The 16,931-nt window shown below is 40.6% G+C and overlaps 1 protein-coding gene across 1 annotated transcript; it reads left to right on the forward strand.

Annotated features, from left to right (window-relative positions):
• Positions 1–413: 413 nt before the first annotated feature.
• Positions 414–1,886, forward strand: LOC131166069 (fasciclin-like arabinogalactan protein 8). The gene has a single exon (XM_058124302.1). It carries the CDS (start codon positions 444–446, stop codon positions 1,749–1,751), a length of 1,308 nt encoding a protein of 435 aa, XP_057980285.1. The 5' UTR covers positions 414–443; the 3' UTR covers positions 1,752–1,886.
• The last annotated feature ends 15,045 nt before the right edge of the window (positions 1,887–16,931 follow it).

Consider the following 16,931-nt stretch of genomic DNA (forward strand, 5'->3'; position numbering starts at 1 on the left):
GGGTGGAAATTATCATTACCTGGCTGTAAAAACTGAAAACCTAATGCCAAGCTGTCAGTCGGCTTGAATTATATTATTATATAATTTTTACCGAAAGAGCCGTTTGGTTACTTTAAATTTTTAAATTAAAAAAAGGTAGAGAACCGTTACGGACCCTGCCGAAAATTTCCTATCGTTAGGGCCGTCTTGCCATTTTCACCTATATGAGGAAGTGATTGTCATTTCGATAAAATAATGAGGGGCATTGTTGTACGATAATTATTACAAACCACGCGTTTTTTAAGATTTCCAGCTGTACAACCAAAGCAATCTACTCAGAGTGCACCACCTCCTAACCATGGTTAACCCAACCCTGGTTAACCAAACTCTTCCCCTCGCCTCCTTTTAATCCCCACGCTTACTCCATTCGCCACGCCTCTCTCTCTCTCATTGTAACGAGCGCCATGGGTGCATTACCCTACTTCGTCCCTATTCTCCTCCTCTCTCTCTGCGTTTCGCAACTCTTCTCCGGCGGCGCCGCCCACAACATCACGGCGATCCTGGAGGGCGAGAAGGACTTTAGCGACTTCAACAACTACCTCTCTCAGACGAAGCTTGACGACGAGATCAATAGCCGCCAGACCATCACCGTCCTCGCCCTCAACAATGCCGCCATGTCCGCCATTACTGGCCAGCAGTACTCCCTCGCCGTCATAAAAAATGTGCTCAGCCTCCTCGTCCTCCTTGACTACTTCGACGGCCCCAAACTCCACGCCATCAACAACGGCACCACCCTCATCACCACTCTCTATCAGACCACCGGCAGTGCCTCCGACAACGTGGGCTTCGTCAACATCACCGATCTCAAGGGCGGCAAGGTCGCCTTCGGCTCCGGCGCCCCCGGTTCCAAACTGATCTCCAACTATGTCAAGTCCATCTATGAGAAACCTTACAACATTTCCGTCATCGAGATCAGCTCCGCAATTGTCTCGCCGGAAATCCTCTCGGCGCCGGCGCCGTCCGGCTCCAACGTCAACTTAACGGCCTTGCTCGTGAAGGCCGGGTGTAAGACGTTTGCGTCGTTGATTACGTCGACCGGGGTCATCAAAACGTACGAGTCGGCCGTTGATAATGGGTTGACTATTTTTGCGCCCACGGACGAAGCGTTCAAGGCCGTTGGTACACCTGACATCAGCAAGCTCACCAACGCCGACACTATCTCGCTCCTCCTGTATCACGCCATCGGCAGTTACTATCCCACTGGGGCGTTGAAGTCCCAAAAGGATCCGCTCACCACTCTCGCAAGCAAAAGCGCCGGGAAGTTCGATCTGACGGTGTCGACCGCCGGCGACGAGGTGAAGCTGAAGACCGGAGTCGATTCTTCGAGAATCGCCCAGACCTTGCTCGACTCCACGCCGCTCTGCATTTTCACCGTGGATCACCTTCTGCTCCCAACCGAGTTGTTTGGGAAATCACCTTCTCCGGCGCCGGCGCCAGGGCCCAAGGCTAAGACTTCGCCTTCTCCTTCCCCGGATGTACAGAAGGCACCGAGCCCGGGGCCGGTGTCTCCGGGACCGGTGTCTCCGTCGCCGAAAGCAGCATCACCGCCGGCACCTCCCTCGGAGGAGAGCCCGACAGGTTCTCCGGCAGACGCGCCTGGATCGGATTCAGCGAACGTGAAGAGCATGGGCGCCGGTGAAAAAGCGCCGGAGTTTATCAAGGCCGTGGCCACAGCGTCGGCGACCGTCATTGTTGCAGCTTTGTTGTCCTAAACCGTAATTATGCCCATTTATTTGTTTTTATTTATTTTAATTCGATTTTATTTTTTGAAAGCGTGGTTACCCGTGACCGTGATGACTGTTCTTAGAGAGATTTTTAATATATATAAAACATGAAATTTATTGAAATGTGGGTGGGGTAGATTCGCTGTTACCTGCGCAATTTAGTCGGATCTACACTACGCTGATGAAATGATGAATAGTTCGTATTCTTCCGCTATCGCGGCGCGCTTCTGTTAAAGCTCTAGTTTGGGCGAGGAGTGTTGCGTCGTCGTTTTGAAGAGAGATCAGGTTACTATCGGGTGTTGCGCGATTTATTTTATGTTAATCGAACTCGGCGGGATGGGATCTGAGAATTCCCACGTGGGGTGGGGTCCACGTTCACTGCCACGGCCACGTGGGCGCTGGCCCACTATTTTCCATGCGCCACTAATTTAAGAATTAAAGCCATTTTAAAATTGGAAAATGTTCAGAATAAAGTATAGAGAAAGAAGAGGAGGGGCGCGCCGCCCCGGGGGGTGTAACCGAATTAACCAACCGAAATTGGTCGGTTCAGTTCAGGTAAAAAACTTGGTTCAATCGGTTTGGTTGGGATTTTATAAAAATTCGGTTAATCGGTTTCGGTTCGGTCAACAACAAAAAATAATTCGATTAACCAATTAACCGAATTATTAATTAATTAAATTTTAAGTATAAATTATGAATATAATTGTTTTTTATTATGAACATGGATATACCTTGTGGAAATTAATATTGTCGTCGAAGGGGATGACAATTCTGACAATAAATTTTTTCAGCGAAAATTTTTTCATCTTTTTTTATTTTCAACGTTTCAATAATAACAAGAACATCGCCTTCTTTTTTATTTCCACTTGATTTGTGAAGACCTAAAATAAATAAATAAATAAATAAGAATTATTATACCTCAAAATAAATAAGCCTATGTGATAGAGTAAATGCATTGACACAATTATTAAAATTAATTAGTTATGAAATTTTAATTTAATGTATAATTGAATAAATTCGGTTAAAATTGGTTAAAATCGGTTAACCGAATTACCCGAATTGGTAATTCGGTCTGGTTCAGTTCGGTGTGATTCAGTAGTTCGGTCGGTTCGGTTAACAGCATTATTTAACCGAATTTTTAGGTTAATTCGGTTAATTACCTGAATTTGACCGAACCGACCGTTTGCTCACCCCTAGGGAGGGACTGACGAAAAAAATATTTGAGTAATTAAATTATAAGAATAAAAAAAAAAAAAGATAAAATTTGAGTAATTAAAAAATTAATTATATAAAAATTGGAATAAACTATATTCATGGGCAGTAAACATTAAAATGATATATTCAATCAATATCCTTGCCTTTTTATTCACATACCATATTTCTTAAGAAATTAGATCGCACTATAAAAAGAAAAATGTAAATTTTTATTTATAAAATTTAATATATTTTATACATAATAAACATAAATAACATTTAAAAGGTTGTGTAATTGTTTGATTTTTGTCAAATTAAATGATGTGAAGTTAAAAAAAAAAAGAAGTAAAAGTATTTTTAATATTTTACTTTAAGAAATTTTGATTCGTTTTCCTTTTGAAAATTTTAAAATGTCATTTTAAAACATTATAGTTGGACCAAATTAGATTATTATTCACTACTACTCACATATATTAAATTTATTTTCTGGTGACAATACTTCTAAAACTAATAACTGACAAAGTTCACTTTATTAATAAAATAAAATTTTAAAAATTTTATTATTATTTCTCCTAAGGCTATTGTTGAATTTTACTTCTTCACATCATTTAAATAATCAATTGTACTTTTAAAAACGTTTGTTTTTCTAGTTATTAATTATTATTTAAATGAAAATATTATTCAAAATATTAATTAATTATCGCTTAAATATTAGACGTCGCAATTTCATTAGTTATTTTTACGATTATGATTCTGATGATGACCTTCCATTTAGTTGGTCGGCGGGTGGCGTGCATCGCCATTCCCAACGAACCAATGCTCGGTGCTTTTAACGTTTCCAAGTCACGTAATGTCTGTCCGGCGAGGCCCAGGCGACTTACTTTGATCCTGTGTTCTGCTCCCGTGGTCTCCAACCATGCCTAAGTTATTATCACATTGACGGTCAATGTTTCTAAGGGCAAATGCCGCAAATGCCCCCATTCATGGGTGAGCATTCGATTAATTAATCAACAAATTTTAGTCAAAGAATCTTATTAATAAAAAATAAACAAAATTTCATAAGAACTCAAAATTGACCAAATTAAATTTCGATTAAATTGATTAAATCAAATTTTAGTTAAATTGATTAATGATTTTAACAGATTTAATATTTTAATATATATATGAATAATATATAATATACATTAAATTTTAATTATATACTATCAATTTATACTTTCCTATTAATTCGATAACCAAATATATTAAACTTGAAAATCGAATTGAAAACTAAAAATTAAAATTCAATGAAAATGAAAATGAATCGAACCAAATTTGCCAAATTTAGTTGATTAATTTAGCTAATTCGCTTTTGACCAAACTATGTTCACCCCCACATAGGATCATAGGGAAGGAAGCAAGTCACACGAAAACATGCTTACTCATTTAGTCATTCATGATAAAGGGTGTTTTTACAAAATTATTATTTTTTAAATAGTAAATACACAAATGCATGAAATTGTAAAGTACAACTGATTTTCAAAAACTCTATGAGTGCCAACTTTTAAAAAGCTAGTTTATATAACTATTTAATTTTGGTCAGTTCGAAATTGATTATTGAAAATTCAATAGATATTATTAACTCTTTAGTAATCAATTTCCGTTCAACATTATTAGTAGTCAACACTGTATTTGGGAGTATAGATTTTGGATCTTAAATTTATATTTAGGTGAATTTGGATAAATTTCAATATAATTTTATATCACATTTTATCTAAATATAATATAATTTCAAATTCAATACCTCTTCAAATACAAGTAAAGGTTATGTCTCGTCAATTGGCATGCATCCCTTTGGTTGCCAGTGTAAGTACACCAATTTTTCGAAAGTGAGTTATGGATAACCTACTATAATCTTACTTTTGATATGTAATCGTCTCACATTCCACGTATAAAAGGAGTGATTCATAAGTTTATTTTTCTAACTCATTTATAAAAAGAGTGGAGTTTAATTAAAAGGAATCGAACTTGACCAAGGTTGAATTCAACTCTTTTATGCTTGTCAACTATTCATTTATAGGCTCATCAAGTTTCATTCTCACGTATGGCCTTAGATTATGCAAAGAGATATGGGATGAGAGACAAGTTATCTCTTTATGTATAACTTAGACCTAATAATATGGGTTTCTAGGGGATCATAAATAAAGTTGAACTTGACTAATATATGCTTGTGAAAAATCAATTTAAATGCTCGTTGGACTTTGTTTCGGTTCACTTATAGTCTCACATCATACACCTTCAAAGCTTGCTTGTGGACTTATTTTAAGGTCCCAAATAGGTGTGCCTTTACAACTTGCATGTTGGATGTTTGAGGTTTGAGTTATGAAAGGGGTAAAAAGGAATATAAGTTGCATCCTACATTTAGCTTAGACTTCGTGTGAGTCCCCAATGAACCCAAAAAAAAAAAAAAAAATCTAGTTCTTTTTTGCTCTTTGTCTTACACATTGTCCATTTTCTTTAGTTTTCTAATTCCATAAACTCAACATATCTCCTTACTTCTAGCATTAGGAGTTGAAAGTATAAAGGAAATCATATAGTTGTAACCATCTTGATTTCCTTAACTAAATTAATTGTATTTTATCTCTTGTAAATCTTGTAAAAACCCAAAATATAAAAAATGGGTTTAAATATTAATAGGGGCAAAATTAGAAATTTTTGGGTCAAGGGCTATAAAAGGAAATTTCTATTACTTCTTCATTAAGTAAACTCAATCCTATCTCTCTCTCTCTCTAAACTCTCTCTACTCTCTCCTTCTCTCTAGAATTCTTCGCCGATCGTTGACGGAATCGAAAAACGGAAGCTACCACGAGGATCGTGGAAGGATTCTCAACAACTTCTATAGATCGGAATCTCGTTTCGGAGATTTTCGGGTTTCGGCGTAAAATCGAGGGTAAAATCGAGGTAAGGCTCGATTTTTAATTTTGATCCGATAGTTTTGTAGGTATTAGTCTTGTGAATATATTCTGTACTATGATTTGTAAGTTTTAAAACTTGGTTCGCTGTTTAGGGACCTTGGAGTTCAGGATTTTCTTACGGGGTTAAGGTAAGGGGAACTATGTTTATATTGGTTATTTTTGAAATCGAACTTGGTGGAACTGTGGTCCACGGTCCTTTGTATGTTTTGGCTACTTATTTGGGGGGATCTAAAGAGAAAATTATGGGTTTTTCATTATTACAGTTTTGGGAAAAAGGGGGCAACGAGCTGAATCCCAGGTTTTGTTGAAAACCGAGTATATGTGTGATTTATACTGTGATATTGGGATGACCGTGCCTTGACTTTGTTTAAATTGTATTTGTTTGGAAAACCATGATTTATATTACCAAATGAGTGTGGTTTGTTTGGTTATATGAGCATGCATGTGTGTGTGATATGTTGAAATGCTAGTAGGAACGCGGTTCCGAAATTGTTCCAAGTACTAAGAGTGGCCGGCTCTATATCCGAGGGCATGAGCCTATTCCTGTAAATCAGGCCGAAGGGTGTGGATCCACCAGTTAGCGCCGGTATGATGCCATGGGAGTCGAGGACTAGCCATGTGCCGGTGGCGCCGTGCTTCGCGGGTTGGCTACGGGCCAACGCCAAAATACCGGACTGGCTTCGGGTCGATGGGTGTGAGGACATCGGGTTATTGATCATGTGTGTGTATTGTTACGAGGCTACGTATAAATGCCCCTCATGCGTGCGTGTGTGCACTATGTAAATTAGTACTGGATTGCATTCAACTGCTTGTATGTTGTGTCATGATAACACTCAAATGTCACACACCGATATAACCTGTGTTCTTCCTTACTGAGAGGTGTCTCACCCTTACTGTACGTATACTTTTACATGTCTTTCGAGTAACCGGAACTAGCGTCCTGGTGTAGGGAGGGTAGTGGCCGATGTACTGCGTTAGCGCTTGGGTAAGTGTTAGGACTGTAGTTTTGTTGAGTTGCCATTTTGAGTTGTATTTGGGCACCCAGTTTGTACGTTTTGTTAGAGTCATGTTCTACTCTTGTATAGACTCTGGTATGGTACTGCATATGTTGATATAGAATGAATTTTTCCTCTACGTATATGATTATGATTGGATGTGTTTAGGGTGCCTGGGAACCCCACGGGGTCGAACCCTCATCCAGTGTGTCGCGACGTCCCGGGAGCTCGTGTGCCCCGGGCGGCGAAATTAAAATCAATTTTAATATTTTCATAGAAAAATATGGTGTAGGTCAGAGTCGCCACTAACCTTTAGTGTGGTTAGAACACGTGATTACTACCCCGTTAGGGGTAGAATCGGTCTATGTTACCAGAGTTAGGCTCGGGAGTTCGGTTACGCGAGGGGAAGGTACAAGCACCCCCTACGCGCCCATTCTTACGAACGGTACCTAATTAATTTGAAACTATCCCTAAGTTAATCTAATAAATCTTTAAATTACTCCTTTTTGTGAATTTATAAATACCTATGAAAAATAAATAAATAAATAAATATATACATATATTCCCTTAGAGCTTAGGGTACGTAATGCCCGAAGGCTCATACCCTCGCAATAAAATCATAGGGATAATAATTAAGAAAATACTTAAAAAAAAAATACACTCCCAAATTTTGAAATTGTATTGAATTTTTTTTATAGAAAAATACTAATATGGGAGGTTTTAATATATGGTAATAGAGTAATAAGCAACACATACCTACTAAAATATTTGAATGTCAAAATAAGTATCTAGATACCATAATACTATATATATTAATATACTAAGGATACTATAAAAGGTAATACCTTATATATTAAAAGGTTAAAAATACCCTAATAGGTAATATTAGATGTCCTAAAGATACCATATTAAATAGTTCCCTACATGTTAAAATTCTAAAAATACCCTAATAAGTGATACCAAATGTAAATGTAGTAATAATACCATATATATACCTAAAATACTATAATGAGTTACGTATACTAAAATATCAGTAAAAATATATACATAAAAAAAACAAAAAGGAACAATAACATAACAACTACTATCATGTGAGTATACCAAATATATAACGTAATACATAATACTAAAAATACCATAATAATATCATATATGTACTAAAATACTAAATCACAAACAAATACCGTAGTAATATAACATCATATTGATAATGAGGACCCTAATACAATAATAAACCGGAACCCTATATAGATATACAGAATTTGAATATTGCGCATTAAAAATACAATAAAAAAAATTATTAAATCTAAATATTAAACAATAGAAATCTTACCTCCGTAATAAAAATATAAATCCTACAATAATGAAAACAAACAAATTAGTATTTATAAATATAGACATTAATTATCCTAAAACAATAACCAAACAAAATTTAAACTTTACAACAAACATGTGTATGTGTACTGCTGTGTGCGTGAGTTAGTGTGTGTGCGGTGTGTGTTTTGCGTGCTGCTACGTGTGTGTGCAGTGGGTGTTTTGCTGTGTGCGTGTGTAGTGTGTGTTTTACAGTGTGTGCTGTGTGCGTGTGCAGTGTGTGCTGTGTGTGTCCGTGTGCTGCTGTGTGTGTGAGTTAGTGTGTGTGCTGTGTTTTTCTGTGAGTGTTGCTGTGTGTAAAAACTGTGTGCAGTGTGTGTTTAATCTGTGTGTGTGCCGCATGTGTTGCCAGCAACGACGACCTCCTGCACCCGTTGCTCCGGCCGACAAACCAGGCCACGACTATGACGCGTGCTAGAGACGACGCACCAGGCCGTGACGACGACGCCTCCTGCTGCCGGACGGAGACCTTCTGCCTGACGTGCTGCTCTTCTCTGCCAGCAAAGATGACCTCTTGCACCAGTTGCTCCATCCAATGAACCAGGCCACGACGATGACGCGTGCCAGAGACGACAGAACAAGCCACGACGACGACTCCTCCTGCTGCCGGACGAAGACCTTCTGTCGAATGTGCTGCTATTTTCCGCCGGCAACGACGACTGCTGCTTCGGTTCTGGTTGTAGATATGTGTGTGGGGGCGTGGGTGAGAATATGGGAGTGAAGATGATGGTGACGAGAAAGCGGGATGAAGGGTGTGGCCGTGAGATGAGAATGAGACTATCGGAGATGGTGCTTGGTGAGGAGGAGTAGCATCAAGAGTGTAGAGCTAGAGAGAGAGAGAGAGGCTTTTTTTTTTTTTGGTTTGTTTTTCTTTTTGGCCTCCTCTCCCGTGTGTGTTGTGCGCAGCCTCCTCTCCTAATGGTCTTGGAATGTGCCTTTTTAAAGGCATCTCTCCCTAAAACCCTAAAATCCTTTCTTTTTTGATTTTCTTTTTTTCTTTTTCTCTTTTTTTTTATGCTTTTATTCCTATGGTAATAATGAAAGAGGAAATAATATTAATAATAATAATCATAATAATATGAATATCCATAAGGTAATAATAATAATAATAATACTACTAAATAGTAAATAGTAATAAATAATTATAGTAAAAATAAAAATAATAAACATAAAATAATAATAATGATAATAATAAATAAATAATAGTGATAATAATAAATTACTTATAATAATATAGGAAAATAAATAATAATAAAAATAATAAAAAATAATAATAATAAAGTATCAATTTTGAAGAAAATAATAATAATAATAATAATACTAATAATAATAATAAAATAATAAAACAAAGGGAACCCCTTGTTCTATTTGGCTATGGCAAAAATAGGGTGTCTACACAATGTACTGTATCTGTGATGATTTATATGATACAGGGACAGGTTAGGTTACAATTTTCACCCCCGGGTCCCATTTTCGGGTTCGGGGCGTGACAACTTGGTATCAGAGCTAACTAGGTTACTAGATCTTGTAGACTTGGTTAGGCTTAGTTATGAGTACATACCAAAGTATAGGATGTGGATATGGGTAGAGTTGGTTGACGGTTGTTCGGTTGTTAGACTAGGAATTGTTGATGGTATTCTGTGTTTTTCTTGGGATGACGATTCCAGCAAAAGCAAGGCAGATCATTGATGACTTTCGTGTCGGTGTGATAGGACATACCTAGACCTGGCAAGAAGTAGTTAACATGATTAGTGTAGATCATTGTGTTAACTGTATGTGTTATAGGGATACTGATAGATTCCTATTGTGTTACAGAATAGAGCCCAAGGATAATAATCTGGGAAGTGGCTCCGAGGAGACTGCGAGTGATGAGTCCCCTTCTGTGCCTCGAGGTTTGACGAGGCAGGTATTCCGGGAGATCGAGCGGAGTGTGAGGAGATGCGAGTGCTCTCCTATTGCTACGGGGTGTACCATTGAGAGGTTCACACGCATGCATCCTCTGACGTTCTCTGGAGGACCTGACCCGAAGACAGCAGAGGACTGGATGGAGAATACTGAGAGGATTTTGGGAGTTCTACACTGCATGGATAGGCAGCGAGTCCTCTATGCTACTTTTTAGTTGTCTGGGGAGGCAAGTCGATGGTGGACTTCAGTGAGTCTGCTGGAGAGGCAAAGAGCTGGTTCCGAGGAGATGACATGGAGCCGTTTCAAGGAGGTGTTCTTTGACAGATACTTCTCGGCTTCAGTACGTGATGCAAAGGCAGATGAGTTTTCTACTCTGACACAGGGGAGTTTGACGGTGCAGGGGTATGCGGCTTGATACATAGAGCTGTCCTGTTTTGCACCATGTATGATCTCGAGCGAGTATGAGAAGACTCGGAGGTTCAAGAAGGGTTTAAGGAAGGATATCCGTAGACTGGTGGGTATGCTTCAGATCCGTAAGTTCTCGGTATTGGTGGATAAGGCCATGGTGATCGAGACTGGTATTCGAGAGGACGAGGCGGATCAGGAATCGAGGAAAAGGATAGTACCTTCTGGTTCTCAGACAGGATCTCATCAGGGATCGTGGAAGAAGAGGAGCAAGGGCTCGGGTTATCATCAAAATACCGAGCGCCAGGTTTCTCAGGGGAGCCAGACTGATGGTCGTTGTACCAAATGCAACAGGCGACACGAGGGTAAGTGCCAGCCATTTGGGGGTAGTTGCTACAACTGTGGCCAGCCAGGCCACAGGTCTCGTGATTGTCGAGTATCAAGGCGAAACGTGCCTACAGTTAATGGGGACCGAGGGAGCAACCAGATACCTCAGGGAACCATTCAGACGTTACAGCTTCGGCCATAGTATACTCTCTTACTCCAGTGGATGCTAAGCATGCAGGTAACGTGGTGATAGATACCTTATTATTGCTTTTGAATAAAGCTTCTGTTTTGTTTAATTCAAGTGTAACCCATTCCTTTGTATCTGTGAATTTTGTGGGACGGTGTGGGGTTGAGACTCGAGATATAAATGAGGTGTTATCTGTTACTACGCCATCTGGGAGTGTATCTTCCTGTAGGAAGATGTTGGTAGACTGCTCAGTGGAAATTCAGGGAAAGCTGCTACCGACGAATCTTGTAGTATACAACATGTCAGGGTTTGATATCATTCTGGGGATGGATTAGTTGTTCTCCAGTTATGCTATGATCGACTATCGTAGGAAGGTAGTAGTTTTCAGACCTCCTGGGGAGCAGGAGTACAAGTTTGTAGGATCGTGTGTGCGTTTAGCGCCACAGATTCCGTCGGCATTACAGGTAAGGAGGCTACTCTTAGATGGATGTCAGGGGTACTTAGCTTGTGTGGAGGAATCGCCGCGGGATGAGTTGAGACTCGAGGATATTCGGGTAGTTAGCAAATTCCTGGATGTGTTTCCAAATGATTTACCCGGTTTACCTCCAGATCGTGAGGTGGATTTTGCAATAGAGTTGCTACCTGGTAAGGCACCGATCTCTAAAATTCTGTACTGGATGGCTCTAGCAGAACTTCAAGAGTTGAAGGAGCAGTTGCAGGAATTACTGGATAGGGGATTCATTCGACCTAGTGTTTCACCCTGGGGAGCTCCAGTACTGTTTGTGAAGAAGAAGGATGGGTCGATGCGGATGTGCATTGATTACCGTGAGATTAACAAGGCAACTGTGAAGAATCGTTATCCTTTACCTCGTATATATGATCTCTTTGACCAGTTGCAAGGGACGCCGGTCTTTTCGAAGATCGATTTGCGGTCAGGATATCATCAGGTGAGGGTTAGAGCGGAGGATGTAGCGAAAACGGCTTTCCGAAGCAGATATGGCCACTACGAGTTTTTAGTCCTGCCTTTTGGGTTGACGAATGCTCCGGCGGTGTTCATGGATCTGATGAACAGGGTTTTCCATGAGTACCTAGATCGATTCGTAGTGGTATTCATTGATGACATTCTGGTATACTCGAGGAGTACGGAAGAGCACGCGGAACATTTAAGGTTAGTGCTACAGATTCTGCGGGAGAAGAAGTTGTATGTTAAGTTGAAGAAATGTGAATTCTGGTTGAGTCAGATCTTGTTCTTAGGCCATGTGGTTACTGGGGATAGAATATCAATTGATCCTAACAAGATTGAAGTTTTGGTCGACTGGGTAAGGCCGAAGAATGTGCAGGAGGTTCGGAGTTTTCTGGGACTGGGGGGTTATTATCGTCGGTTCGTAGAGGGTTTCTCTAAACTGTCTGGACCTCTAACACGATTGACCAGGAAGGGAGAGCAATTTGATTGGACCAGTGAGTACGAGCAGTGCTTTTAGGAGTTGAAGCGACGACTAGTTACTACTCCAGTATTAACCATTCCTTCGGGGGATGGTGGATTTGTGATTTATAGCGACGCGTCTCTAAAGGGCTTGGGATGTGTGCTTATGCAGCATGGTAAGGTTGTGGCATATGCTTCTCAGCAATTGAAAGAGTATGAGAAGAATTACCTTACACATAATCTGGAGTTGGCTACTGTTGTGTATGCACTGAAAATCTGGCGACACTATTTGTACGGGGTGCAGTGTGAGATCTTCACTGACCATAAGAGCCTCAGGTATTTCTTCACACAGAAGGAGTTGAATATGAGGCTGAGGTGGTGGCTTGAATTGATTAAAGACTACGATTGCACGATTAGTTATCACCCAGGGAAAGCTAATGTGGTAGCTGATGCGTTGAGTCGGAAGTCAGGGCCTACGGTTGTATCTGTGGTTGTAACTCAGTGTCACATCAGACGGTATTTGGAGACCTCAGGTATAAAGTTGGTGGTGGGTGATCATCAGGCTTATCTTGCTGGTTTGGTGGTCTAACCGACTTTGTTTGAGTGTATAAAAAAGCCGCGCAGGCTAGTGATGCAGAGTTGGCAGAGGTTATGGAAAAGGTACAACAGGGATTGACTACAGAGTTTAACATCTCTGAGGGAAGTGTGTTGAGGTTTGGGACCAAACTGTGTGTTCCGAACGATGATGAGATTAGAAGGACGATTCTAGAGGAGGCGCATCGTTCTATGTTTACGGTACATCCTGGTAGTACGAAGATGTATCGGGACTTGTGTGAGACCTTCTGGTAGTCTGGTATGAAGAGGCAGATTGTTCAGTTCGTGGAGCAGTGTCTGACGTGTCAGTAGGTGTAAGCTGAACATTAGAAGCCTGCAGGGCCGTTGTAGAATTTGCCTATTCCGGTGTGGAAATGGGAGCATATTTTCATGGATTTTGTGACCGGATTGTCGCCAACGCTTCACGGGCAAAATGCTATCTGGGTGATCGTGGATAGATTAACAAAATCTGCTCATTTCATACCGATAAAAGTTAGCTATCCTTTAAGTAGGCTAGCAGATTTGTATGTGCATGAGATTATGAGAATGCATGGGATACCGGTGTCCATAGTATCAGATCGGGACTCGAGGTTTACTTCCCGATTCTGGATGAGCTTGCAGGAGGCATTGGGGACGAAGCTTACTTTCAGTACAGCGTTCCACCCCCATACTGATGGACAGTCGGAGAGGACGATACAGATTTTGGAAGATATGTTACGAGCTTGTGTGTTAGACTTCAGTGGTAGCTGGATATAGTTTATGCCACTTGTGGAGTTTGCTTATAACAACAGCTTCCAATCTAGTATTGGGATGGCACCGTTCGAGACTTTGTGTGGTCGGAGGTGTCGATCTCCTTTGTGTTGGGATGAGGTTGGTGAATGTTAGGTGTTAGGACCTGAACTTGTGCAGCAGGCGTCTGAGAAGGTGGGTTTGATCCGGGAGAGGATTAAATCAGCTCAGAGTCAGCAGAAGAGTTATGCAGATGTTCGCTGCCGTGAGTTAGAGTTTGAAGTGGGAGGTAAGGTATTTCTGCGTATTGCTCCGATGAAAGGAGTGATGAGATTCGACAGGAAGGGCAAGCTGAGCCCGAGGTATATCGGACCATTCGAAATACTTGAGCGAGTGGGTCCGATAGCTTATAGAGTTGCATTACCTCCAGCACTTTCGAGGGTCCATGATGTGTTTCACGTCTCCATGTTGAGGAGGTACGTGTTGGATCCTTCACATGTGATTAGTTATGATGAGTTGGAAATTGGGGATACTTTAGCATATGAGGAGATACCTGTTTAGGTTCTAGACCGTAAAGTTCAGAAGCTTCGTACCAGAGAGATACCATTAGTGAAGGTATTGTGGCGAAACCACGAGATTGAGGAAGCTTCTTGGGAATTGGAAACGAAAATACGTCGGAAGTATCCACAATTATTTTGAGCACTTGTACATAATCTTACTGTGGGTTGGGATAGGTGGTTAGTCATCGGGAGTGTGAGTATTGTGAACTCCTAAGACTATTATATATGTAACCACGGTATTCCTCCGCTATAAGTAAGGGTATGCATGTGTATGTGTGTGATGGGACTATGCTGTGATGATCGCCAGTTTGCTCTTGAGTTGTGTCTAGGTGTATGTGTATGATGGGACTATGCTGTGATGATCGCCAGTTCGCTCTTGAGTTGTGTCTATGTGTATGTGTATGATGGGATTACGCTATGATGATCGCCAGTTCGCTCTTGAGTTGTGTCTATGTATTTGATTGTATGTATGAATCTGGGAATAAGAGATGGCAAATTTCGAGGACGAAATTTTTGTAAGGAGGGGAGATTGTAAAAACCCAAAATATGAAAAATAGGTTTAAATATTAATAGGGGCAAAATTGGAAATTTTTGGGTCAAAGGCTATAAAAGGAAATTTCTATTACTTCTTCATTAAGTAAACTCAATCCTATCTCTCTCTCTCTCTAAACTCTCTCTACTCTCTCCTTCTCTCTAGAATTCTTCGTCGATCGTTGACAGAATCAAAAAACGGAAGCTACCACGAGGATCGTGGAACGATTCTCTACAACTTCTATGGATCGGAGTCTTGTTTAGGAGATTTTTGGGTTTCGGCGTAAAATCGAGGAAAGGCTTGGTTTTTAATTCTGATCTGGTAGTTTTGTAGGTATCAGTCTTGTGAGTATATTCTGTACTATGATTTGTAGGTTTTGAAACCCGGTTCGCTGTTTAGGGACCTTGGAGTTCGGGATTTGCTTACGGGGTTAAGGTAAGGGGAACTATGTTTATATTGGTTATTTTTGAAATCGGACTTGGTGGAACTGTGGTCCACGGTCCTATGTATGTTTTGGCTACTCATTTGGGGGGATCTAACGGAGAAAACTATGGGTTTTTCATTATTACAGTTTTGGGAAAAATGGGCGATGGATTGAATCCCGGGTTTTGTTGAAAACCGAGTATATGTGTGATTTATACTGTGATATTGGGATGACCGTGCCTTGACTTTGTTTAAACTGTATTTTTTTGGAAAACCATGATTTATATTACCAAATGAGTGTGGTTTGTTTGGTTATATGAGCATGCATGTATGTGTGATATGTTGAAATGCTAGTAGGAACGCGGTTCCGAAATTGTTCCAAGTACTAAGAGTGGCCGGCTCTATATCCGAGGGCGTGTGTATCGCCAGCCACGTTGGCAAGAGTGGTCGGCTCTATATCCGAGGGCGTGAGCCTATTCTGGCAGATCAGGCCGAAGGGTGTGGGTCCACCAGTTAGCGCCGGTACGATGCCATGAGAGTCGAGGACTAGCCATGTGCCGGTGGCGCCGTGCTTCGCGGGTTGGCTACAGGCCAATGCCGAAATGCCGGACCGGCTTTGGGCCGATGGGTGTGACGACACCGGGTTACTGATCATGTGTGTGTATTGTTACGGGACTACATATAAATGGCCGCCGTATGCATGTGTGTGTGCACTGTGTAAATTAGTATTGGATTGCATTCAACTGCTTGTATATTGTGTTATGATAACACTCAAATGCCACACACCGATATAACCTGTGTTCTTCCTTACTGAAAGGTGTCTCACCCCTATTGTACGTACATTTTTATAGGACCTTCGAGTAACCGGAACTAGCGTCCTGGTGTAGGGAGCGTAGTGGCCGGTGTACTGCATTAGCGCTTGGGTAAGTGCTAGGACTGTAGTTTTGTTGGGTTGCCATTTTGAGTTGTATTTGGGCACCTAGTTTGTACGTTTTGTTAGAGCTATATTCTGTTCTTGTATAGACTCTGGTATGGTATTACATATATTGATATAGAATGACTTTTTCCGCTACGTATATGATTATGATTGGATGTGTTTAAGGTGCTTGGGAACCCCACGGGATCGGACCCTCATCCAGTGTACTGTATCTGTGATAATTTATATGATACAGGGATAGGTTAGGTTATAATTTTCACCCCCGGGTCCCATTTTCGGGTTCGGGGCGTGACAAATCTGCTATTTGATAGCTTTAGGATCTTCTTGCTACGTTATTTGAATATTTTTTATATTGTTGTGTGTTTGAATGTGTAACCACAATACTCTGTACGGTCCTTATTTATAGGACATCTTCATATCAATGAAAGCACTTCCACAATTTCTATATGGTATTTGGAGCACGTTCCTCTAACGAGTTTTTCTTTTCTTTTCTATTCCTCATGGCTACATCCCCTAAGTCTATGATTGTCAATAATTTCAAACTTACTAACAGTGGTGACACTCATCTTATTGTCATCAATACCGGCTCCCAGCTTCCATTGAAGCTGACTCCTTCCAAATTTTCTTCA

This window comes from Malania oleifera, chromosome 10 (assembly GCF_029873635.1).
Source record: "Malania oleifera isolate guangnan ecotype guangnan chromosome 10, ASM2987363v1, whole genome shotgun sequence".
Taxonomy (NCBI): Eukaryota; Viridiplantae; Streptophyta; class Magnoliopsida; order Santalales; family Ximeniaceae; genus Malania; species Malania oleifera.

Bases quoted from the DNA above. Each gene is read 5' to 3' on its own strand.
- LOC131166069 (XM_058124302.1), top strand. From the start codon at position 444: ATGGGTGCATTACCCTACTTCGTCCCTATTCTCCTCCTCTCTCTCTGC.